Source organism: Oncorhynchus nerka, linkage group LG16 (assembly GCF_034236695.1).
Source record: "Oncorhynchus nerka isolate Pitt River linkage group LG16, Oner_Uvic_2.0, whole genome shotgun sequence".
Taxonomy (NCBI): domain Eukaryota; kingdom Metazoa; phylum Chordata; class Actinopteri; order Salmoniformes; family Salmonidae; genus Oncorhynchus; species Oncorhynchus nerka.
In genome coordinates, this window is record NC_088411.1 from 12673743 (window position 1) to 12701608 (window position 27866).

Below are 27866 nucleotides of genomic sequence, written 5' to 3' on the forward strand. Positions count from 1 at the left end.
ATCAGCAGAAACATAGCTAGATCAACACATTCCTCTCTTGCTAGATGCCCAATTAAAGGGGAATTACACTCAATCTACATTTGTCAGTTTATTTTTCCAAAATGGTCTTCTGTTGTAATTTAAGCCTTGACATGGACGCAGAACATCCATTTTCTTTGTTTCTCTATGAATAATTATAATATTGAGAGTAAAAAACTAAAACAAATTTCAAACAAGGAAAAATAAAAAAGAGAAAACAGAATTCAGAATTCAGTAAAATACTAAATATAATTTGATGAGGCCCCCTTGCAGTTGTTTATTAACCATGATTTTACCAGGTATGACAGCAAACGCATATTTTGTACACCAAGGACCCAGGGAAGAGTTGCAGGGTAGAGAAGAATGTGCCCAATTGGTAGTTACAGTCTTGTCCCAACGCTGCAACTCTTGCATGGACTCGGGAGAGGTGGAGGTCGAGAACCACGCATCCTCTGAAACACGACCCCGCCAAGCCTCACTGCTTCTTGACACGTTGCTCTCTTAACCTGGAAGCATTCCGCACTAATGTGTCGGAGGAAACACAGTACAACTGGCGACTGCGTCAGCGTGCATGCACCCGGCCCGCCACAGGAGTCGCCAGAGAGTGATGGGACCAGGAAATCCCGGCCCGACAAAACCCTCCCCTAACCCGGACGACGCTCGGCCAATTGTGCACCACTCGGGAGGCCAGTGTATTTAGTATGGTTACATAGGACAAAAAGTTACTTAGGGCAAAAACGAATGGAGGGTGGTTGGTCGGATGTATAATGCGAACATCTAGCAACCAAAAGGTTGTGTGTTTGAATCTCATCACAGCCAACTTCAGCATTTGAAATAAGTAGCAACTTTTCAGCTACTTACTACTTTTTAGCTAATGTGAAACTACTTTGCATGTTAGCTAACACTTCCCCTAACCCTTTTAGCTAACACTTCCCATAAAACTTTAACCTAACTCCTAACATTATCTCTAACCACTAGCCTAGCTAACGTTAGCCAGCTAGCTAACGTTAGCATTACCAACCCAGACACCTAGCCAATGTTAGCCACAACAAATTGGAATTTGTTTTGAAAATTCATAACATATTGTACGATTTGAAAATTGGTAACATTTTGTAAATATTTCCAATTCGTAACATATTTTTGAAAATGTGTAACAAATCATACGAATTGTAATTCGTAACATCATACACAATGGCTGATGGACATCAACAAATTAAAACATACCATACGAAACGTAACATATCATACCAAATGGAGTGTCTCGGATTTTCGTACCAAATAATACGAAATGCTATGAGACAAGGTTGGCTGTAAATGACTTGACTGAGCTATGCAATTCAACAACAGCTGATGTGTGTGTCTGGAAAGGTAAGAACCTTATTGCTCCATCTTGGAAACTGTGGGGAAAATGTTTATTGGAAATATTTTCAAATGTTGGTGCTGTGTGTATTATTTCCAATTGATTGTTTAAAAAAAATTGTGTAGCCTACGAAGCCAGCAGCCTCTGGTGTTCTATTGGCGCTTTGACCGATGCTGATGAGAACGAAAGGTATTCATTAGAAGAACATAATGTTACAAAGTCGCCGAAGTTGTTTATTCCGTAACTTATTGATGCACATGTTTTGCTTGATATAAACTGGAAATTATTGCACGCTAAGATAACACAAAGAGAAAAGAAGGTCTGAAAAAGTTTTACACATTTTACTAAAGCTGCACGTTTTTGAGAACTTGCCATTTCCTGAGGAGGAAATATGGTGAACATGAGACCCAGTCCACATTGTCGATAGTTCAACCGCGTGAACCCACCACACAATATCTGCCTTCTGTCAATTCGACACATACGATATATTGCTTGCGTTGTCTTATGTTTTTATATGAGGCTCAAACATTATCGCATGATCCCATGTTTTTACTTGATGAATTTGAAGTGCAATCTCCTAAACTTCAGAATCAAAACTTTGCCGACTGTGGCAAATGTCTAAGTTCTAAGGTTAACAAAACAATGATAAACAAACATGCCATGAAATTATATATATATATTTTTTTTATCAGCAACATTTAGATTAACAATTGACCTAGATAGGGCTATGTAGTAATAGTTTGGATTCAATGAACTCAAAAGGATATTCAGTAGATTATTCTCCCTGCTGTGCAATAATGTAGCTCTGGCCATGTTGAACCAGGCATGTGGTTGCCATGGGCTCAGCAGCTGAAGCAATGGGAGTCAGACAGGTTTTAACCAACTAGAAATGCAGACAATTGATTAACAGCCTTAAAATGTATTAAATCGAGATTTTTTTCACTGACCTACATACGATACTCCAAAATGTCAAAGTGGAATTATGTTTGTTCACATTTTTACAAATGAATAAAAAATGAAAAGCTGAAATGTCTTGAGTCAATAAGTACTCAACCCCTTTGTTATGGGAAGCCTAAATAAGTTCAGGAGTAAAACTGTGCTTAACAAGTCACATAAGTTGCATGGACTCACTCTGTGTGCAATAATAGTGTTTAACATGATTTTTTAATGACTACCTTATATCTGTACCCCACACATACCTGTAAGGTCCCTCAGTTGAGCAGTGAATTTCAAACACAGATTCTACCACAAAGACAAGGGAGGTTTTCCAATGCCACGCGAAGAAGGGCACCTATTGGTAGATTGATTAAAAAAATGACATTGAATATCCCTTTGAACATGGTAAAGTTATTAATTACACTTACACCCAGTCACTACAAAGATACATGTGTCCTTCCTAACTCAGTTGCCTGAGAGGAAGGAAACCACTCAGGAATTTCACCGTAAGGCCAATGGTGACTGAGGATGGATCAACAACATTGTAGTTACTCCATAATACTAACCTAATTGACAGAGTGAAAAGAAGGAAGACTGCACAGAATAAAAATATTCCAAAACATGTATCCTGTTTTCAACAAGGCACTAAAGTAATACTGCAAAAAATGCTTGTAATTGTGATCGACAGCCTTGATTTGGTCTTATGTAGCAAAATGTGAAATAGTGTATTTTACATTGGTTAAAAGCAGAGACACAGAGCTACAAAATGGTATATCATACACGGCATTTGAGGCATAATGGGAAAGTAATTATACTTTGAAAGTTGATAAACTTGTAACCCCACTTTTGAGAAAATGGCCTTTGAAAGTTTTGATACCTACCGGAGAACTCTTCTTTGTCTACAGCCATTCAGCATTGTTCACACCCTCTTAAGCTTTAGTCCACACCCAAACTCTGAGCATTTTACTCATCCTAGCAGAGCTGGTTAGGCTGTTTTCTTGTTATCCAGAGTGTTGGTTACTGTAACTGCTCTGCTGGCAACAATTTAATGATGCTTTTTTGCCATCGTTTACTGACACCGGTCATATTCAATGTTGAGCGTTCGTAAATTCATCTGTTATTCTGCGCTCTGGCACACTCAGACCAGAGTGCACTGAAATCGAATGCACCCAAAATTGTTACTTGAATAGTGGAGTCTTTTGTTAAGACATGTCGCTAGTTAGCTAGCTAAACAATGAACCATAATCCCAACTCATGGCATTACTACCCTGCATGAATCTGCAGGTAGCTAACCAACCAGGTTCAATGTTAGCTAGCTAACATTAGGCTATAACTAGCCAAGCAAATGGCTCTGATATACGAATAATAATATCATACACGTAACGTTAGCTAGTGAGCCAGCCAGCTAATGTTAGCTAGCTAACAGTGCATTTTAACTTGAAATTAAACCACTTTCTGTCAAAATTAGAAACATGTAATATCTGAAGATGTAGCTAGCTAGACCATCTTACCCATCATGGATGGACGCATCTCCTGTCGGATGCCATGGGTGCCCTTAGTTTGAATATGTAATCCGGAGACAGGTGTTTTCTTAATCTCATTAGCTATCATACTCGAATTCCACAGATTTCAAAACTTGGTCCTCCGGAAAGTGGAGAGCCACACTTATGCAGTTTTACTATGCAATATATATTTTTTAAAGCAGCGTTAGACAGGATTAACTAGACATACTGACCAGCTCAAATAGACAGAAGCGTGCTATATGGCAGACCAATCCAAACTTATCTCTCGGCATATCCAGCCCACTCATTATCTCAGCCAATCGTGGCTAGAGGGAAGGTTGCCCACTTTTTCTGCCCTACCAAGCAGAAAGGCAGTAGCTGCTTATAGCGTGGAACTGAGAAAAATGGCTTTTATTTACCTTGGTTTCACAGTAACTTTATGCAGTTACTGCTAACGTGACCCCCGTTTTCTCCAAAACACAATACAATAGAGGCAGGATACTTGTCCACATGATTAAGCATGTATTTAATGTAGCAAAAATGACATTAACTCATTTTCGACCAAATGAGCAGTTACTGCCTTTTTGCTTGGTTGGGCAGTTTTCTGTGGCTAAACCAACTAGGCTCATAATTTTACAATTTTATTCGTATTTCCAGATCGCATAAAGTTTGTTATTAAGGCATGTGAAAGTTCACATGTTCGAGAAGGCTTTTCTGCCAAACGGGTCACAATTGTTAAGGACTGGTAAGTTTTTCAGGAAAATAAATAAATGGAATGGAGCTAAGAACAGGCAATATCCGGAAAATCTGGTTCAGTCTGCTTTCCACCAGACACAGGGAGATGAATTCACCTTTCAGCAAGACAATAACCTAAAACACAAGGCCAAATCTACACTGGAGTTGCTTACCAAGAAGACAGTGAATGTTCCTCAGTGGCTGAGTTACAGTTTTGATTTAAATCTATGGCAAATCTATGGCAAGACTTGAAAATGGTTGTCTAGCAATGATCAACAACCAATTTGACAGAGCTTTAAGAATTTTTATACAATAATGGGCAAATGTTGCACAATCCATGTGTGGAAAGCTCTTAGAGACTTACCCAGAAAGAATTACAGTTTTAATCACTGCCAGAAGTGCTTCTACAAAGTATTGACTCAGGGGCGGGAATGCTTATGTAAATTAGATATTTCTGTATTTAATTTTAAATACATTTGAAAAGATTTCAAAAATATGTTTTCACTTTACCATTATGTGGTATTATTTGTAGATTTCTGAGAGAAAAACATCTATTTATTGAATTTTGAATTCAGGCTGTAAAACAACAACATATGGAATAAGTCAAGGCGTATGAATACTTTCTGAAGGCCCTGTATATCCTCCACATTCTTATTTTAAAATGTTAACTCTTTATTTAGTTTCCATATAAAGATATCATAGAGCTAGTGCGTTTCGATTACTGATTTAAATCACACTGGATTATTGATTAAGATTAGTGATTTAAGTACTGACATTAACTGACATTCATCAATCAAATCCTTTTTTGCTGCTTGCGGGAGTACATTTAAGGGAAATGAAGGGTAGCCAAATCACCTGGTCAATTGACATCTGAGGAACCAAAGCTGCAGAGATGGAAAGTGTTTTAGGGTAGCACATGCCACAGCTTTTCAACAGGGTCCGAAGTCATGCCAGCAGACGGCTGCTGGTGTCTGAAGTTAATATTGTACCACCCCGAGTTAGCCCTGACACCTTGCCAGTAAACATCTCCTCTCATGGACTCCTACGTCATTACCCTGTCGCCTCACTGTGCTGCTTGGGCCGGGGAGTAAAGTATTTCAACATGCACATCAGCAGTGACTAGCCTTGTTCGTAGGCTAGCTCTGCAACAAATGCTGAATGGGCTGGACATGTTTTAGACCCAGAGAAGATGTCTGAGGTTTTTTGTTTATGGGTACTGCATCTCAATTGATGCCTGTCAATGATTCCGAGTCTCTTTTTTACTTATTCATAGAGTCTTAGCTAGTATATTTGCTTCTCCCTGTGTTCTACAACAGTGTAACTGAAGTGAACTGAACAGCCTCTTCAACAATCAGTGCAACCCATTCTAGGTGTGACTGTGTGAGGCTGTCTGTCTGCGAGGTGTACCTGGGGCTTCTTGGCTGAGAACAGGAGAAAACCGCGTGAACAGAACAAGGATCTGAGCATGGTTCATGCTGCGGCTATGGCTCAGGTGAAGAAGAGACCAGCGGTCCCCCCTCCTGATGGGGGCTGGGGCTGGGTGATCGTGGCCGGCTGCTTCATGGTCACTGTTTGCACACGTGCCGTCACTAGGTAAGTCTGGCAGCTGGAGAGAGTCACTGCAGATCCCCTGGGACCTGACCCAACTCTGGGAACTGTGGAGTGATAAGCATGTGTGTTTATTTTACAGTATATGTGGGCATCCTAACAAATCAGTCTATTAGTAATTTTATTACATGTTTGAGTACAGTTAAGTTTGTGGGACAAATTATGGTTTCAAACACAACAATAATTTTAACCAAACTTGATGCAGGTTATCCATCCATTCTATAATGGTGGGCTATGTACTTAATAAAGTGTGTGAGTTGAAAGGTATTCAAAAATACTTATTCTCCAATACTTATTATCATCTTACACAGAAATATTGTATGTCCTTTTAAATACATCTGAAAATTATTTTCAAAAAATAACACTATTATGATATGATGAAATGTTTATAATATATGTAATACAGGTCAAAGTCAATTCTATATATAGTGCAACTTGGACTGAGTATGACTTTAGAACAAGACTCCAGTTTACTAAAGTGGCAAGAGGTATCTTGTGTTTCTGCCATCACACTTCCCAGTTCAGGTTACACTGGGTGCCTGGTAAACAACCTGCAGGTCAGAAGAAGGCCTTCAGTATAGAACTACATTGAAGCACAATACACCCTGAGTGAGGATGGTTGTGTTTTAACATCTACCCTTAACGGGGAAAAAACAGGCTTATTTCTGGCAAATAGTTGTGACATATTTTTGACAATATTTTCACACGCAAATTAGTTTTCTGGCAAGCTATTGTGGCAAATTTGCGGCGACTTGTGAACTTCTGGCAAACAAGCATTATGTATACAAATATCAGGTTTTTGGTTACTTTGTGTATTAACAACATTGCTCCCCCACATCTGTTCAATGCATCGGATGGGGTTGGAGTCCAGGGAAAATAAGCAAGTGTTACCAAATATAACAATGTGCATTTCATAAGTATTCTAATAAAGTGTGTACATAAAAACGCATTAAGCACGTCTGTAAAACCACAATGAGGACATCGACCTATCATAAATCACAAGTTTTCATAAATCATTCGGTACAGTGCAAGAAAAAACGTAAGAGTAGTCTGAATTAGTGGCATTAATTCATGTTCACATTTACAACACAACATGCATGGGCATCTCGTCATTACGACCTTTTGGTAATTTTCCTCGACTCCAACCCCATTCGATGCATTGAGATGTGGGGGGGGGGAGTAATGTCTACATAAGGGTGCAAATTATAAACACTCACAAAAGCTCTGACAAAGGCCTTGAGGCCGATATGTAAAGCTTATTAAAGAGCAGTGATACTAGCAAGAGCAGTGTGCGTGTTTCTTGTTTTTTTCTCATCATATTCAAGTGTTACCACGCACCTGCAACAAAGATAGCTCAGATGTGCGAGTGCCTTTTGAATTTTGTATTAACATTGACATGTTGTGTCTACGTAAACCAAATAACATATAACTTTAAATGAACTTGCTTCTCACAGAGAAAACTGAACTAAACTTAATAAATATACTAAACAACATGTATTCGATGTCTAAACAGATCAAAATAAATCAATACAACTTGAAATCATCAGCATGCTAATGAAGAAAAAAATAAAGACCGAATATTTCCCAAATAACATTTACATAAGAGAAATGTGAACACATTGGGGATGTTGACCGTGGGATGGAGCAACTACAGAATTTACATGAGCCAAGTGATGACTGAGCAATAGCTTTTAACCAATGGAATTTTAAAAGATAATTATTTCCCCCAAAAAATAGATCACTTTTTGAGTGAATTTTGGAGATAGCGGCCTTGTGGAAGTCCTTCGTCCAACGCTTGTTGAATGCATGCACTGAAACAATCAGAACACACCAAACAAAAACAACATTAGGATACTGAAAACAATTACTGAAAACATTTTTAATGGTAGACTCAGCGGCTAATGGGCGGTTTTGGCTTTGGAAAAACAGCATCAGCTGTTACAATGTTACCTTGATGTTGCTATGCTTTTCACTGAAACATACATTCTATATATTTTTCAGCAAGGAAGCAATGTTTCTGTCATGTATAAATGCTATATAAACAAACAAGGTAGCTAGTGTAAACTGAGGCTTAGGCTTACTATAGCTACCTTTAAATGTGTGGCCAGCTGTTCTTAGAGAGCCACAGTATACAATATTTTTCTCCAGCCAAGCATTAGCACAAGTGATTCAAACTAATCAACTAATTATGATCTTCAATCTAGACTGGGGACTTGATCATCAAGAGCCAGTTATCTACTAAACTCAGCAAAAAAAGAAATGTCCCTTTTTCAGGACCCTGTCTTTCAAAGATAATTCGTAAAAATCCAAATAACTTCACAGATCTTCATTGTAAAGGGTTTAAACACTGTTTCCCATGCTTGTTCAATGAACCATAAACAATTAATGAACATGCACCTGCTCATCTGCGTGAACGTGCCTTAGGCATGCTGCCAGGAGGCAAGAGGACTGCAGATGTGGCCAGGGCAACAAATTGCAATGTCCGCACTGTGAGACGCCTAAGACAGCGCTACAGGGAGACAGGATGGACAGCTGATCGTCCTCACAGTGACAGACCACATGTAACAACACCTGATCGGTACATCCGAACATCACACCTGTGGGACAGGTACAGGTTGGCAACAACAACTGCCCGAGTTACACCAGGAATGCACAATCCCTCCATCAGTGCTCAGACTGTCCGCAATAGGCTGAGAGAGGCTGGACTAAGGGCTTGTAGGCCTGTTGTAAGGCAGGTCCTCACCAGACATCACTGGCAACAACGTTGCCAAACCCACCGTTGCTGGACCTGACAGGACTGACAGAAAGTGCTCTTCACTGACGAGTCGCGGTTTTGTCTCACCAGGGGTGATGGTCGGATTTACGTTTATCGTCGAATGGAATGAGCGTTACACCGAGGCCTGTACTCCAGAGCGGGATCGATTTCGAGGTGGAGGTTCCGTCATGGTCTGGGGCGGTGTGTCACAGCATCATCGGACTGAGCTTGTTGTCATTGCAGGCAGTCTCTGCCATGGCCAGCGAAGAGCCCGGATCTCAGTCCCATTGAGCACGTCTGGGACCTGTTGGATCAGAGGGTGAGGGCTAGGGCCATTCCCCCCAGAAATGTCCGGGAACTTGCAGGTGCCTTGGTGGAAGAGTGGGGTAACATCTCACAGCAAGAACTGGCAAATGTGGAACTTGTTCAGTTTATGTCTCAGTTGTTGAATCTTGTTATGTTCATACAAATATTTACACATGTTAAGGTTGCTGAAAATAAACGCAGTTGACAGTGGGAGGACATTTCTTTTTTGCTGAGTTTAGTTGTCCTGTGTGGCTCAGTTGCTAGAGCATGTCTCTTGCATTGCCAGGGATGTGGGTTTGATTTCCACGTGGGACCAGTATGAAAATGTATGCACTCAATACTGTAAATTGCTCTGGATAAGAGCATCTGCTAAATGTAAAATACTAGTTGTCTCTTCTTCCTGACTCAGGTGTACAAGGCTTGGGTGGAAGAAATGCAACATAAAATGTATTCATGCCTAGTATGGGAATTCATATTATTTTCCAAAATTAATTATTGTTAACAAATCCATGCATGCAAGAAACCTTGACCTTGACCAGGTGCATTGTAACTGATTGCTTCTGGAAAGAAAGAGAGAATTAACAACACGTGATTAAGATGAGCTCGCTACTAGTTTAAAGCAATGAGAGATCTAATTGTTACAAAGAATGAATGTATTCATTTATTAGAATAATAAATGCATTTACATAGCGTCCTTTTCAAGCTTGAAGACGATACACTCATTTATCACTAAATAAAAAGTGTTATGAGGGAGTGCACCACTAACATCTTTCCAGGTTGTTGATGCATCCTTCTCCCAATGCAGCCTCAACCAACACCACGGGTAGGGGAACGGTATCCATCTGCAAAAGTAAAGTTTGGCTTTGATGTCAAGTTAGCTCATATTGTTGCTACCTTAGCTGTTCTAGCTAACATGCTACTGAACGGTGACACTAGCATATTGACATGCATATTGGTGCTAAGACAGCAAGTTATTCACCTAAAAAATAAGTGTTTAGGCAAATCATTAGTTAGCTTACATTAATTGTGAAAAAAATATGATAGCTAACGTTAAGCACTAGCCAAAATGTGTTTCACTCTATCCGATAAAACATGACATTGTTTTTTTTGTTTTTTTGACCCCTTTTTCATGGTATCCAATTGTTTAGTAGCTACTATCTTGTCTCATCGCTACAACTCCCATACGGGCTCGGGAGAGACGAAGGTTGAAAGTCATGCGTCCTCCGATACACAACCCAACCAAGCTGCACTGCTTCTTAACACAGCGCCATCCAACCCGGAAGCCAGCCGCACCAATGTGTCCGAGGAAACACTGTGCACCTGGCAACCTTGGTTAGTGCGCACTGCGCCCTGCCCGCCACAGGAGTCGCTGGTTCGTGATGAGACAAGGATTTCCCTACTGGCCAAACCCTCCCTAACCCGGACGACGCTAGGCCAATTGTGCGACCTCCTGGTCGCGGCCGGTTACGACAGAGCCTGGGCGCAAACCCAGAGTCTCTGGTGGCACAGCTGGCGCTACAGTACAGTGCCCTTAACCCCTGTGCCACCCGGGAGGCCCAAAACATGACATTGCTAACTAAGCATCAATTAGCTAACACAATTTTAAAGTTTCTTAGGATGTTTAATGAATAAGTTAGACACTCAACGGCAGGGGTTGGAACCAACATTATTTCCCAATCGTTTTGTTCCGACTAGCAAAATAAAGTTCTGAACCAGTTTAAACCCCCAAAAAGTTACGGTTTATATTGTTCCTGTTTCTTTTTTAAACTCTGAAATTAATATACACTACCGTTCAAAAGTTTGTGGTCACTTAGAAATGTCCTTGTTTTTTAAAGAAAAGCACTTTTTTTCCCCATTAAAATAACATAAAATTGATTAGAAAGTGTAGACATTGTTAACGTTGCAAATGACTATTGTAGCTGGAAACGGCTGATTTTGGATGGAATATCTACATAGGCATACAGAGGCCCATTATCAGCAACCATCACTCCTGTGTTCCAATGGCACATTGTGTTAGCTAATACAAGTTTGTCATTTTAAAAGGCAAATTGATCATAAGCTAACAAGCTTAGCTAGCGAACAAGTTTGAATTAAAATAATAACCCGAATTAAAATAATAACACATCTTAGCTTTTTGTAGTTAATAAATCCAATGTGAAACATGATAACTATAGTATCCTTAACTAGCATTGAAAAAGTTAATCCATTATTTTCTAATTAAACATTGCTCTCCCTAATTTCTGAATCACCCCTGTAAACGTCAGTAGCTACAGTAGACTATGTATGCTTCAGAAGGAGGGGGAGGGGCAAGTACACCACACACACACTGGCAAAGATTTTCAGCTGGCAGGCAGACACTAGAACAAGTTTGAGTGACAGTGAGGGCTTTGCACAGACAGTGAGGGCTTTGCACAGGCACTTTGTTGCGTTTGTTGTGGGACTGAAAAAAATGGCCATAAAATAACATTATTAACCGATTCCCATGCTTTTAAAATAACGTTTCTGTTCCGGAACAGTATTGATCACTTTAGTTCTCGGTTCTGTTCCTCTAAAAATTGTCCTTATTTTTCAGTTGTTGGTTCTGTTCTCATGTGTTCACCAGAAAAGGCTTCTGGTAAACTGTTTGTCACTAATGGCAATAAATATTGTTGCCACAGGTTTGCCACAGATTCAAATAGAATCTTGAGAGAATTGCTTGCCAGAAAAATAACTCAAGCGAACTGTTTGCTGGAACAAATACATTTTTGTAGGTCTCCTCTAAAATGTTGTTTTTCAAGGTTTCACGTTTCATGCTTTGTTTCCCAGGTGGAGGGGGTTTAGTGAATTGCATTACTGAAAAAACCGGTTCAGTCAGATGAAGACCTGTTGGGTGAGGGATAAAGAAGGAGATTATAATCTCACATTTCCATAAGGCAATCCTTTGTATAGATTATAATTGGAAAACATTTAAACAAGGAAGAGTATGTTGGAATGTCCCTCCCAACATTATTCAATAATTATCAAACAGCAACCTGGTCACTGATTGTTGTAAACTGATAATGCCTGCCCAGATTGTCACCTTGAACCTTTACCCGATTGCACATTGCAATATTAGGTCGGAATTGGAAGGAATGGGTGAAATTTTACCAAGGGTTTAAGAGTAACCAAAGATAATAAGTCTAGGCAGTTCTGATCCTCTACTTTCTTGATATGCATAAGTGATCCCAAGGTCCTTTAAGGTCTAGTGAGTGAGTTTAAACCCCTAAATGCATAAGTGATCCCAAGGTCCTTTAAGGTCTAGTGAGTGAGTTTAAACCCCTAAACCAGCTGTAGCGGACAGCGTGTGTATACACGTTTGTGTGTGTGTGTAAGGAAACAGCAGGCTGACGGAGGGCCGCCCTGTGTAGGTCCCCACATGTGCGTTCTCTGGCCAGTGCTGGGGAGGACATGAGGATCAGATGGCCGTCACATTCACACTGAGTGATCTGGGCCTTATCGCCTGACTGGTGCTATTCCTCTGTTTGTACAGGTGCAGCCTCTCTGCAGATTCGGACGTAGGAGCTTGTGGTTCATTACCCCCCAAGCAGGCGTTCTTCCCACACGTCCCAGGCTTTTTACAGCTCTCCCCTCAGCTTCGTGATTACACAATTCATTACGGTTGCATCGCTCCCTCCGACCGCTCAGGTCATCACCATGTCTAGCTGGAAAATAGTAATTACATAATCGAAGAAACCTCAGTGTGTTCTGAGAACATGTGCTGAATACACCAAAATGGTGTGTTGGTGTGTGTGTGCTTGTCAGACTGTGTGTGTGTGCGTGTATGCACACCATTGTGACTTGTGTGAAATTTGTGTCAGATACACCACTAGGAAACATACATTTTTAAGTTCTGAGACATTTTGAAATATGCAAGATAATCCATTTTTTGTCATGATTTCTCTTCATCTTGATCTTTTTCTTCTGTTCCAGATGCATCTCAATTTTTTTTGTGGAGTTTCAGATGCACTTTGGTGGGGACTATTCAGGGACAGCCTGGATCCACAGTCTGGTGGACTGCACCACTATGCTGTGTGGTAAGTCATCATGTTAAATACTGAAGTAATATGGCTACAGGTTAATCTGCCTCACCTAACGCCCATTCTTGTGGGAATCTGCTATATACCATCTACTGCTAACAGTTCATATCTGGATAACATGTGTGAAATGCTCGATAATGTATGTGATATCAACAGAGGTATATTTTCTGGGTGATTTAAATATTTATAAAGCTGCCCACTCAAGAAAAAACTTCAAACTGTAACCAGTGCCTGCACACTGGTTCAGGTTATCAGTCAACCTACCAGGGTAGTTACAAACAGCACAGGGATGAAATCATCAATATGTATTAATCACATTTTTACTATTGCTACAGAAATGTGCTTGAAAGCAGTATCCAGATCCATCGGACGTAGTGATCACAATATAGTAGCCATATCTAGGGAAACCAAAGTGCTGGGCCTAATATAGTGTATAAGAGGTCATACAATAAGTTTTGTAGTGAGTCCTATGTTGTTGATGTAAAGAATATTTGTCAGTGGTGTGTAATGAGGAGCAAACAGATGCTGCACTTGACACATTTATGAAATTGCTTACCCCTAATAAGCATGCACATTTCCATCAAGAAAATTACTGTAAAAAACTGTTAAATCACAGTGGATTGATGAGAAATGTAAAAATGGTATGGTTGAGAGGTATGAGGCAAAAGTAATGGCAAATTAGTCTGGCTGCACAACCGATTGGCAAACATACCTCAAATTGAGTAATCAAATTGAGTAATCACTAAACTGAATAAAAAAAGAAAAAACTACACTGTGAATTAAAGAAATTATAGTAAAGATCTTTGGAGCACCTTCAATTACATTTGGGGGAAAAAAGCTACCTCAGCTCCATCATTCATTGAATCAGATGGCTCATTCATCACAAAACTATCTGATATTGCCATATTGCCACTAACTTGAATGATTTTTTTAATTGGCAAGATTAGCAAACTTAGGCATCACATGCCAGCAACAAATGCTGACACTACACATCCAAGTATATCTGACCTAATTATTTAAGACAAGCACTGTAATTTTGAATTCCATAAAGTGAGTGTGGAAGAGGTGAAAATATTGTTGTCTATCAACAATGACAAGCCACCGGGGTCTGACAACTTGGATGGAAAATTACAGAGGATAATAGCGGACGAAATTACCACTCCTATTTGCCATATTTTCAATTTAAGCCTACCTAAAAGTGTGTGCCATCAGGCCTGGAGGGAAGCAAAATTCATTCCGCTACTTAAAAATAGTAAAGCCCCATTTACTGGCTCAAATAGACGACCAATCAGCCTGCTACCAACCCTTAGTAAAGTTTTGGTTAAAATTGACCAGATACAATGTTATTTTACAGTAAACAAATTCACAACAGACTTTTATCAAGCTTATAGGGAAGGACATTTAACAAGCACAGCACTATACAAATGACTAATGATTGGGCGAGAGAAATTGATGATAAAAAGATTGTGGGGGCTGTTTTGTTAGACTTCAGTGCAGCTTTTGACATTATTGACCATGATCTGCTGCTGGAAAAACATAGGTGTTTACATCCCCTGATATATTGTGGATGAAGAGTTACCTGTCAAACAGAACGCAGTGGGTGTTCTTCAATGGTAGCCTCTCCAACACAGTCCAGGTAGAATCAGTAATTCCCCAGGGCAGCCTTCTAGGCCCCTTACGTTTTTCAATCTTTACTTAAGACATGCCACTTGCTTTGAGTAAAGCCAGTCTGTCTATGTATAGGAATGACTCAACACTATCCACGTCAGGTACTACAGCGACTGAAATGACTGCAACACTTAACAAAGAGCTGCAGTTAGTTTCAGAATGGGTGGCAAGGAATACTTTAGTCCTAAATATTTCAAAAACTAAAAGCATTGTCTTTGGGACAAATCATTTACAAAAACCTAAACTTCAACTAAATTTTGTAATAAATTATTACAAATTGAGGTGGCTAAACTGCTTGGAGTAACATATCAAACATATCTAAACTGCTTGGAGTAACATATCAAAACATATTGATACAACAGTAGCTAAGATGGGGAGAAGTTTGTCCATAATAAAGTGCAGCTCTACCTTCTTAACAGCACTATCAACAAGGCATGTTCTACAAGCTCTAGTTTTGTTGCAGCTAGACTACTGTTCAGTTGGGTGGTCAGGTGCCACAAAGAGGGACTTGGGTTAATTTCAATTGGCTCAGAACAGGGCAGCACGGCTGGCCCTTGGATGTTTTAAAAAATGTATATTTTTATTTCACCTTTATTTAACCAGGTAGGCAAGTTGAGAAAAAGTTCTCATTTACAATTGCGACCTGGCCAAGATAAAGCAAAGCAGTTCGACACATACAACAACACAGAGTTACACATGGAGTAAAACAAACATACAGTCAATAATACATTAGAAAAATAAGTCTAGATACAATGTGAGCAAATGAGGTAAGATAAGGGAGGTAAAGGCAAAAAAAGGCCATGGTGGCGAAGTAAATACAATATAGCAAGTAAAACACTGGAATGGTAGATTTGCAGTGGAAGATGTACACAGAGAGCTAACATCAATAATATACACATCAATCTCTCTTGGCTCAAAGTGGAGGATAGATTGACTTCATCACTACTTGTATTTGTGAGAGGTATTGGCATGTTGAAAGCACCGAGTTGTCTGTTTAAATGACTAGCACACAGCTCTGACACGCATGCATACCCCACAAGACATGCCACCAGTCCCTAAGTACAGAACAGACTATGGGAGATGCACAGTACTACATAGAGTCATGACTACATGGAACTCTATTCCACATCAGGTAACTGATGTAAGCAGTAGAATCAGATTTAGAAATATGGAACATTATGGAACAATGGGGACTGTGAAACAACACAAACATAGGCACAGACACATGCATACACACACACAATAACATGCGTACACATGGATTTTGTGTTGTAGATATGTGGTAGTGGAGTAGGAGCCTGAGGGCATACACTTAGTGTGTTGTGAAATAATTTATGAATGTATTGTAATGTTTCTAAAATTGTATATATGCCTTAATTTTGCCAGACCCCAGGAAGAGTAGCTTATACCTTAGCAGCAGCTAATGGGGATACATAATACATACAAATACAAATGGCCATCAGTCAAGTGCTGCTTCAGCAAGTGATCTGGCATCACACTCGGCCTGGCACTGTCTTGGAATGTGTGGTCTAGACAGGTTGCTCAATGCCCAGGGAGGTCATGAAATGGATTTGGTTCATTGGATGTAAACATATAAGCTTTTAAAAGGCAGTTAAGGAGAAGTTAAGCTAGTTTGACAACTAAGACAACTAGGTTTGATATTTTGTACATAATTTTGCTTCCAATTAGGACACATGATGAAGACAATGTCATGTAAATGTACTTTTTACAATCACACAGCAAAGTTACAGTATGCTTAAGTTGAGAAAGTCACAGGCCGCTGACTGGCAATGTGTCCTTGCAACTCAGCCAACCCATTGGTCAGTTTTTGCTGCTTCTCTTAATTTGGGATGTTCCCTGTTTGACCCCCTTACATAGAACAGAAGGTATGTTTTAGTGTTTTTTAAGTGCGTGGATCTTCTTTGGATCTTCGATAGATCTTTTGGACATGTTGATTGCTCTTTAAAAAGTTTTTGGGTTGAATCACAGGATTGTATTTTATTAGTAGGTACACATTAGTGCAGTCGTATTTAAGAATGAAGTACTGAGAACCCCATGGCTGACTAAAGCAGACACCAGAGAGAGGAGTTTGCTTCTTTTCCTGTTGATTTAGCTCTTAAGAGAACAAAGTCAGCAACACACAGAGAACATCTTGAAATACCAAAACAGTGTCACAACACTATGACCCAACAGAGGGAGTTTGTTTATTTCGCTTGCTCCCAGTGAAATTTGACACCACGATAGAGACTGTTTTGAAAAAGCATGTAAAAATAGACCCTTAAACTGACTCATTGCAGACTCAAGCCTGACTTAGGTAACATGATCAGGCAGGTGTATGCCAAGGCAAGTCAGCACGGGTCACAGAGGACTGCTGCGGATCACAAACCTCTCTTCTAGGTTCACATTTTGCAACTCTTTGTCTTGTGTTTACTCACAGTATCAATGGTCCAAAGTGACAAAAAAAAGTGGCAAAAGAGAAAAATGTACTTGCATCTATTTATACAAGTTGAAACTAGCAGTGATGTACACTATATGTGACCCGATTCAGGAAACTAGGCGTATGTCGCAAGTCACGACTTCACAGTAGAGCCGTTTGAATGTAAAAAGTATTTTTTTAATCAAAATGCGTTTTTTGGCAGAAATGCCTTCTCGAACATGTGAACTTTCATGTGCCTTACTATCAAACTTTTATGCCATCTGTAAATGCTGTTAAATACTGTAAATATTGTTAAATTATGAGTCTAGTTGGTTTAGCTACAGAAAAAGTCAGTAACCTTCCCGCTAGCCATGATTGGCTGAGATAATGAGTGAGCCGGACATGCCAAGAGATGAGTTTGTATTGGTCTGTCATATAGCCTGCGTCTATTGGAGCTGGTCAGTATGCAGTATGTTTAGATAATCGTGTCGAACGCGGCTTTTCATTTGATTTACGCGAAACACTCTGAATTTATGAACGGACAATCTGACAGCACAGTTGCAGTCACCAACGCTCTAGATAACATAACAGCCTAACCAGCTCTGCTAGGGCGAGGAATGTTCAGTTAGCTGTTCTCTCGCTCTCTTAGATGTCTGGGATTAGCTGGCAAGGCTTAAGAGGGTGTGAACAATGTTGAATGGGTGTAGACAAATAAGGGCTCTCCAATAGAAGTACCAAAACATTGAAAGACGGTTTTCTCAAAAGTGAGTTTACAAGTTGACCAACTTTCAAAGCAGAATTACGTTCCCATTGTTTGCTCAAATGCAGTGTATGATATAGCATTATGTAGCTCTGAGTCTCTACTTTTATCCAATTTAAAAAATCAATTATAATTTTGCTACATAAGACTGAAATCAGTTGGTGAGTTACATATATAGAAAAGGTATGTGGACTCCCCCCTTCAAATGAGTGGATTTGGCTATTTCAGCCACACCCGTTTCTGACAGGTGTATAAAATTGAGCACATGGCCATGCAATCTCCATAGACAAACATTGGCAGTAGAATGGCCTTACTGAAGAGCTCAGGGACTTTCAACGTGGCACCGTCATAGAATGCCACCATTCCAACAAGTCAATTCATCAAATTTCTGGCCTGCTAGAACTTCTCCGGTCAACTGTAAGTGTTGTTATTGTGAAGTCGAAACATCTAAGAGCAACAGCTGCTCAGCCGCGAAGTGGTAGGCCACACACGCTCACTGAACAGGTCCTCCGAGCGCTGAAAATCGTGTTTCCTCGACACTCACTATCGTGTTTCCGCGACACTCACTACCGAGTTCCAAACTGCCTCTGGAACAACGTCAGCACAAGAACTGTACGGCGGGAGCTTCATGAAATGGGTTTCCATGGCCAAGTAGCCGCACACAAGCCTACGTTCACCATACGCAATGCCAAGCATCGGCTGGAGTGGTATAAAGCTTGCCGCAATTGGACTCCGGAGCAGTGGAAACGTGTTCTCTGGAGTGATGAATCACGCTTCACCATCAGGCAGTCCGACGGACAAATCTCGGTTTGGTGCATGCCAGGAGAACTCTACCTGCCCCAATGCATAATGCCAACTGTAAAGTTTGGTGGAGGAGGAATGAGGCTGTTTATGGTTAGGGCTAGGCGCCTTAGTTCCAGTGAAGGAAAATCTGAACACCACAGCATATAATGACATTCTAGATGAGTCTGTGCTTCCTATTTTGTGGCAACAGTTTGGGGAAGGCCCTTTCCTGTTTCAACATGACAATACCCCTGTGAACAAAGTGAGGTCTATACACAAATGGTTTGTCGAGATTGGTGTGGAAGAACTTGATTGGCCTGCGCAGAGCCCTGACCTCAACTCCATTGAACACCTTTGGGATAAATTGGAATGCTGACTACGAGCCCAAGTCGCGGCAGTAATGTTCCACCATTTAGTGGAAAGCCTTCCCAGAAGACTGGAGGCTGTTATAGCAGCAAAGGGGGGACCAACTCCATACTAATGCCCATGATTTTGGAATGAGATGTTCAACAGGCAGGTGTCCAAATATTTTTTTTCATGTAGTATATCTTATCGGAGCTTAATATTATGCTAAATTGGTGTTCCACCCTTTTTTCCTGTATCTGCATGTTTTATCGTGTTAGGGTGTGAGAAAAGTAAAGAGCTGGTTTGCCCATATTCCCCCTGGGCTACAAATCATTCATACACCGGTCTTTTGGCAAAAGTTTGCCAGACATTTGCTTGGATAAAAACAAGTAAGACAGTATGTACTGCTCTAGTGCAATACACAATCCGAAGGGCGTAACTTTTTATCTTGCATATTGGTGGGGGTCAGGGTCAACATGTTTCGGTGTCAACAGCCCTTCTAAGGGGGTCTGGGGGACTGATAGTGCCTTGTAACTCAAATTCTCACCTGATGACCTGTTTGTCCTCTCCCTACATCAACATGGGCGGTGCTCTCGTTCCCTCTACTGTAACGGTTTTGACTTGAGGTTATTGTTTGTAGGGTGCCAGGTAGGTTGTGCCTACCAAAGAAAATATAGATTTCTCCTTTTAGTTTGAGAGGGAATGAGTCCCATCCGGTCCGTCAGGTCTACACCAATACAAAGGACTCATGTAAAAGCCAGTGTGGACATACACTTTTCATAAACTCTTAAAACATTGGAAATAACTTCAAAACACTGTGTTCTTTTGCATTGGTTGTATTACCAAAATAAATGATCACACACACATAATAATATAACAATCAATGATCTCTGGTTCCTCAAGAAAAGTCCCGTATCTCAGGCATAAAAAGTCCAGCTCGGTAAAGGAGTTCAGTGAACCCAAGTGACCTTAGTCACGCAATGTTTGTCCATTAATAAACTGTAGCTAAACCCAGTCTCAATCATACAATCACAATATCAAACTCTTTTGCCACACAACCATAAAGAGTATCAAATCTCAGTAGTCTTCAACTACAACTGACCACATAACTCAACACGGTATAAATCACACTCAAACAAATTAAATACCATATGCAAGAAAGTTGTAGTCAGTCGGTCAGTCAGACAATCCAATCAGCCAACAGATCTCCAGCTGAGAAAGGCCATGAAGAAACAGCGGAGACCAACTGAGATGTGAATGGATCCGATCCTGGTGGTTAAACTTGAGACAAGGCTACAAAGCACTCTTTGAAATAGAACAAAACAGAGTAAAAAAGCTTCGGAACTGAGGGTTGAACACATCCTCATTTGCACCACCATCACAACCCCACTTTTGCTTAGCTGATGCTGGCTATTTAATAGGGAATTAAAAGGGGAACCGCCCTATTGGAAGGAGAAGCACTGAGACGGTTCAGACAAATTCAAGGCCGTCACACTACTGCCTGTCTCTGACCCCTGCCATGACAACCAAATGAAATCAGAATGTAGGCAACAACATGTGTTATAGCACTTGGGCTACAGTCAGCAAAGATGGGGAGTTGATGATGACCCGTTTGTCCTCTCCCTGCCTCAGCATGGTCGATGCTCTCTCTCTGTCCACTCTCTCTACTGCCTGCCTTTGACCCCTGCCATAATCATATGACCAAATACCATTATCATATGACAAAAATGTCTGGCCTTAACAATGGGGTTAGCTTATTAACATTAATTACATTAATTAGATTCTGCTTTTATTAGATAAATAATTGATTTACTGGCTGGCATTATGTGTACAGTGCATTCGGAACGCATTCTTAACTTTTTCCACATTTTGTTATGTTACAGCCTTGGGCTGTCATGTGCCTTTTACTGAGGAGTGGCTTCCATCTGGCCAATCTACCACAAAGGCCTGATTGGTGGAGTGCTGCAGAGATGGTTGTCCTTTTGTAAGGTTCTCCCATCTCCACAGGGAACTCTAGAACTCTGTCAGTGACCATTGGTCACCTCCCTGACCAAGGCCCTTCTCCCCCGATTGCTCAGTTTGGCCAGGTGACCAGCTCTAGGAAGAGTCTTAGTGGTTTCAAACTTCTTCCATTTAAGAATGATGGAGGCCACTGTGTTCTTGGGACCTTCAATGCTGCAGAAATGTTTTGGTACCCTTCCCCAGATCTTTGCCTCTCAGAGCTTTACAAGACAATTCCTTTGACCTCATGGCTTGGTATTTGCTCTGACATGCAATGTCAACTGTGGGACCTTATATAGACAGGTATGTCCCTTCCAAATCATGTCCAATCAATTGAATTTACCACAGGTGGACTCCAAATCAAGTTGTAGAAACATCTTAAAGGATGATCAATGGACACAATCTGAGCTCAATTTTTGCAGAAATGTTAATGTTATCATTATGGGGTATTGTGTGTACATTGATGATACATTTTAGAACAGGCCTGTAAATGTAACAAAATGTGGAAAAAGTCATGGGGTATAAATGATGCACTGTAGCTAGCTAGCTAGTACCAGTCTATTATGAATTGTACAGTGTAATTAGCTAGCTAGCTACAGATAACTGACAAAATAAAGGAAACACCAACATAAAGGTATTGGGCCACCACAAGCTGCCAGAACAGCTTCAATGCACCTTCGCATAGATTATACAAGTGTCTGGAATAAGCTTTGGTGATTACCATTTTGTTACTGGTGGTGGAAATCGCTGTCTCAGGCACCGCTCCAGGATCTCCCATAAGTGTGTGTGTGTGGGTTAAGATCTGGTGACTAAGACACGCGCACACACACACATTGGGTTGAGATTAGAGGTCGACCGATTATGATTTTTCAACGCCGATACAGATACCGATTATTGGAGGACCAAAAAAAGCCAATGCCGATTTTTACAATTTATTTGTAATAATGACAATTACAACAATACTGAATTAACACTTATTTTAACTTAATATAATACATCAATAAAATAAATTTAGCCTCAAATAAATAATGAAACATGTTCAATTTGGTTTAAATAATGCAAAAACAAAGCGTTGGAGACGAAAGTAAAAGTGCAATATGTGCCATGTAAGAAAGCTAACGTTTAAGTTCCTTGTTCACAACATATGAAAGCTGGTGGTTCCTTTTAACATGAGTCTTCAATATTCCCAGGAAATAAGTTTAGGTTGTAGTTATTATAGGAATTATAGGACTATTTCTCTCTATACCATTTGTATTTCATTAACCTTTGACTATTGGATGTTCTTATAGGTACTTTAGTATTGCCAGTGTAACAATATATCTTCCGCCCCTCTCCTCGCTCCAACCTGGGCTCGAACCAGGAACACAACGACAACAGCAGAGCAAAGGGAACAACCACTCCAAGTCTCAGAGCTTCACATCGGTTACACCAGCCTAATCTCGGGAGTTGATAGGCTTGAAGTCATAAACAGCGCTGTGCTTGCGAAGAGCTGCTGGCAAAACGCACGAATGTGCTGTTTGAAAGAATGCTTATGAGCATGCTGCTGCCTACCACCGCTCAGTCAGACTGCTCTATCAAATCATAGACTGAATTATAACATAATAACACACCGAAATACAAGCCTTAGGTCATTAATATAGTCGAATCCGGAAACTATCATCTCGAAAACAAGACGTTTATTCTTTCAGTGAAATACGGAACCGTTCCGTATTTCATCTAACGGGTGGCATCCATAAGTCTAAATATTCCTGTTACATTGCACAACCTTCAATGTTATGTCATAATTACGTAAAATTCTGGCAAATTAAGCGGCCCAAAATGTTGCATACACACTGACTCTGCGTGCAATGAACGCAAGAGAAGTGACACAATTTCACCTGGTTAATATTGCCTGCTAACCTGGATTTCTTTTAGCTAAATATGCAGGTTTAAAAATATATACTTCTGTGTATTGATTTTAAGAAAGGCATTGATGTTTATGGTTAGGTACACATTGGAGCAACGATACGCACCGCATTGATTATATGCAACGCAGGACACGTTAGCTAAACTAGTAATATCATCAACCATGTGTAGTTAACTAGTGATTATGATTGATTGATTGATAGTTTTTTATAAGATAAGTTTAATTCTAGCTAGCAACTTACCTTGGCTTCTACTGCATTCGCGTAACAGGCAGGTTCCTCGTGGAGTGCAATGTAATTAGGTGGTTAGAGCGTTGGACTAGTTAACTGTAAGGTTGCAAGATTGAATCCCATGAGCAGACAAGGTAAAAATCTGTCGTTCTGCCCCTGAATGAGGCAGTTAACCCACCGTTCCTAGGCCGTCATTGAAAATAAGAATGTGTTCTTAACTGACTTGCCTAGTTAAATAAGGATTAAATAAAGGTGTAAAAAAAAATATAAAAAAATCGGCCAAATCGGTGTCCAAAAATACCGATTTCCGATTGTTATGAAAACCTCTAGTTGAGATCTGGTGACTGAGACACACACACCCTATGCTGCACCATTGAGAGCATCTTAACTGGCTGCATCACCGCCTGGTGGGGCAACTGCACGGCATCCGACCGTAAGGCGCTATAGGGAGTAATGCGTAAGGCCCGGTATATCACTGGGTCTGAGCTCTCTGCCATCCAAGTCCTCTATACCACGTAGTATCAGAGTAAGGCCCGACAAATTGTCAAAGATTCCAGCCACCCAAATCTGGAACCAACAGGGCCCTAGACAGTTTTTACACCCAAGCCATAAGACTGCTAAATAGTTAGTTAAACAGTTAACCAAATAGCCATCTGCAGTGACCAGTTTTTGCACTAAACATTTTGGCTCATCACATACACTGCTGCTACTGTTTACTATCTGCTACTTTGTTCCTAGTTATATGTACACATCCACCTCAATTACCTCGTACCCCTGCACTTTGACTCGGCACTGGTACCCCTTGTCTATAGTCAAGTTATTGTCACTCATTGTGTATCTATTATTACTTCTATTATTCCGTGTTTTACTTTTTTATTATTTCTCTATTTTCTTTCTCTATGCATTGTTGGGAAGGGCCCGCAAGCAATATTCCCTCAAAAAAAATTCAGCACTGAGCAAATTTCAGGTCTTCGAAGCACAAACTTGAACATTGTGAAATTTCTGTGCAATTTCCTGTAAACACTGAGGCTGTTCCCGCTTTAAGTTACAGTTTTAGCAGTGGCCAAGTAGGCTACTTGATCATAATGTAGGCCTAGCAGAGTGGCCTAACATAAACAACAATGAGTGGTGTTCAATGTAGACCTACAATCCATGAGACCTTTGAAAAAAACATGCAGGGCTTGACATTAACCTGTTTACCCACTTGTCCTTCAGACGAGGTGACTGAAAATGTTGTGTTGTTTGATGCAAGAAACCACTTTATAAAATATAATTCATTATTATTCCCATATCACGAATACAGAGAATCAGATAAATTATGCTACCCTCTGCCTATTGGCTACTTAGCTTAATCAAGACTGTCTCAAAGTACAACACTGCCCCTTTAAGAAAAAAAAGAAGCTATTTTAAAAGATGGCTAGAAATGCACACATTTTGTGCTCTTGTAGGAAGCAACCACTCCCCCATTGTTGAAATTAGCTAGAACTGGGCTAACAGCTAACTAGCAAAGAATATGAACAAATGTGCACAGGTGCCAGGGGTGGCAAAAGTACCCAATTGTTATACTTGAATAAAAGTAAAGATACCGTAATAGAAAATGACTCAAGTAAAAGTGAAAGTCACCCAGTAAAATACAACTTGAGTAATAGTCTAAAAGTATACTTATATATAAGTATCAAAAGTAAATGTAATTTCTAAAATATACTTAAGTATCAAAAGTATAAATAATTTCAAATTCCTTATATTAAGCAAACCAGACTGCACGATTTTCTTGTTTTTTAAATTTATGGATAGCCAGGGCTCCCACTCCAACACTCAGACATAATTTACAAAGAAAGTATTTGTGTTTAGTCATTCCGCCAGATCGGATGTAGTAGGAATTACCAGGGATATTGTCTTTAAGTGCGTGAATTAGACAATTGTCCTGTCCTGCTAAGCATTGAAATGTTTTGAGTACTTTTGGGTACTTTTGGGTGTCAGGGAAAATGTATGGAGAAGAAAGCATATCTTTTCTTAAGGAATGTAGTGGAGTAAAAGTAAAAATGGTCAAAAATATAATTAGTAAAGTACATTACCCGAAAAACTACTTAAGAGTTACTTTCAAGGACTTAAGTAAACATACTTAAAGTACTTTACACCACTGCTTCATGCAGTTCTCGCTTTGATCTCAAAACAAGCGCATCTACTCATGACTGCTCATGCTGTCCAGTTCAAATGAATGATCCAAATATGGCTATGTCTATTTGCATATAGGCCTACTGCAGCTCTGATTGGTTATGACGCACCGGTCTGTGTTGAGTACAGGCCTGAGTCATGGAGAATACTCTAGAAAGTTAAGTGAAATTCAATCTCGTGATTCTCTGTGCGGGCTGATATTTCATCTGTGTGGCAGTCCGAGGTGCAGCTCAGTTTAGAGGGAAAATTGCCCCTATGTAAAAATTTCATTATTAGTCCAAACCTGTTGTTTATGAAGCATGTGACGAATATAATTTGATTTGATTTTGATTTACAGTACTCTGCACTCCCCCAAAATATCTTATGCTCTGTACTTTTAAAAAACTTTGATGTTGGCACCTCCATTACGGGCAAAGCTACTTTTTCTGTAGGGTGAACACTGACTCACTAAGTGCTGCTCATCTAAAACTGCAGTTCAAAAGGGAAAGATCACCATACTGTGTTTTTGTTGCAAGCTTAGGTAGCTAGCTAACGTTAGCCTAGCAAAAATAGCCAACCTAACATTGCATGCATCAGTATCACTCGGTATAACACTCTTTTTACACAATGTTATCTCATCACCAATAGTTCGCTAGTTACACAACAACATAGGAATACATGTATAAAATGTTAATGAACTTTTACTCGTTTTAATCTTTCCAAACATTCAGCTACCTCGCCTCAGCAAACACCACAAAGAGAAAGAGAGAGAGGGGTAGTGCGTGCTGCTGAACTGTTAATGCAGACTAAAGCAATACATGCAGACCGATGAAAAGCCCCCCCCAGCTCAAGCTACGTGCCTGCACAGTCCCATACTAAAATGTGTACTGTGTTGTGATTGAAGCTCCTCTAGGCAGCTTCATTGGGAACCGTCTCTCGTGCCGCATCGCTGTGATCCTTGGGGGCTTCCTGTCCTCCATCGGCCTGGTCCTCAGCTCTTTCGCTACCAGCCTGGAGTACCTGTACCTCAGCCTGGGGGTCCTCACAGGTGGGTCCTCCCTGACATCCTCCTGACCCACTCAGACAGGCACCTAAAAGGGCAACTGCAGTATCATTAGGAACCCCTATAAATCACACGTCATATAATTAAGGGATACTGGGTAGACATACTGTACCAAAAACATGCCCTAGTATGGATCATGGCATACCAACAACAACCTTTTCCTCTTTTGATTTTCAGGTATTGGATTTTCCCTCTGTTACACCCCTGCCATTGCCATGGTGGGGTCATATTTCTGTGAGAGGAAAGCCCTGGCATACGGGATCGCCATGTCAGGTAGTGGCATCGGGACCTTCATCCTGGCCCCTGTGGTCCAGCTGCTCATAGAGCACTACTCCTGGCGCGGGGCCCTACTCATCCTGGGGGGCGTTGTCTCCAATCTGTGTGTCTGTGGGGCCTTACTGCGCCCTATCACTCTGAAAGAAGAAGAGGAGGCCCATGGTCCGGTCCCGTTGGATACCGACTGTGGATATAGGGTCAAAGCTCAGGTGGTGAGCACGTTAGAGGAACCTCTGGCGATTAACAACAGCAAAGACAGCCGCTGCTTCAAGTCTATGCAGGAGTACCGCTTCCTGCTGATGCCGGACTTCCTGATGCTGGCGGTGAGCTTCTTGTTCCTAGCCAGCGGCTGCAGCCTGCCGTTCGTCTACCTTGTGCCCTACGCACTGGATGTGGGCGTAAGCCACCACCAGGCCGCCTTCCTCATGTCTATCCTGGGGGTCATAGACATCGTTGGGAACATCACCTTCGGCTGGCTCGTAGACAGGAGGTAGGCCTGAGTTAAGATTTTGTTCCATTGAACATGCCACCACAACAAAGGTATTTTAATTCCATGAAGAGTGCCTCTGTCCCGCCTTGCTCTTTGATAGGCCCGCAATTATTTTATTTGGACTGGAAGACAGGTCCAAAACATACCTGTATTTGTTGAGTTGTGTCTTTCTGTAGGTCTTCCTCTGCAACATTCCACTTGGAGTTAACATAAATACAGATCCAGCCTTTTCTTATTCAGTTTTCACTTGGTTTTTGCAGTGTCACTTTTTACTGAACTGTCACCTAGTTTTTGTAGTCTCACCTTTAAGCAGGGATCTCCAAACCTGTTCCTGGAAACCTAATGTACCATCCTGTCGGTTTTCGCTCCAACGCTGATCTAGTGCACCTGATTCTAATACTTAGCTGATTGAAGCTGAATCAGGTTAGTTACAACTGAGGTTAGATTGAAAACCTACAGGAAGGTAGCTCTCCAGGAACAGGGTTGGAGAGCCCTGCTCT

The 27866-nt window shown here is 40.7% G+C and overlaps 1 protein-coding gene and 1 long non-coding RNA gene across 4 annotated transcripts in view; one reads left to right on the plus strand and one right to left on the minus strand.

Moving 5' to 3' along the window:
* Positions 1–1333: 1333 nt before the first annotated feature.
* Positions 1334–27866, plus strand: part of LOC115144045 (monocarboxylate transporter 12-B-like) — a 30789-nt gene continuing 4256 nt past the window's right edge. The window contains exons 1-5 of one of the 3 annotated variants that reach the window (XM_029684672.2): positions 1334–1386; positions 5907–6144; positions 13169–13272; positions 26442–26585; positions 26778–27366. In XM_029684672.2, the coding sequence (XP_029540532.1) occupies positions 6017–6144; positions 13169–13272; positions 26442–26585; positions 26778–27366 (965 nt within the window). In that variant the 5' untranslated portion in view covers positions 1334–1386; positions 5907–6016. Of the gene's footprint in view, positions 1387–5906; positions 6145–12728; positions 13273–26441; positions 26586–26777; positions 27367–27866 lie in introns of those variants that run through there. The other 2 variants (XM_029684674.2, XM_029684673.2) reach the window with 2 other exon arrangements.
* On the minus strand, positions 6527–20814 carry LOC115144046 (uncharacterized). The gene is made up of 3 exons (XR_003865761.2): positions 20396–20814; positions 19795–19906; positions 6527–10062 (listed from the first exon to the last, which is right to left on the minus strand). It is a non-coding gene; the product is annotated as an uncharacterized LOC115144046 (long non-coding RNA).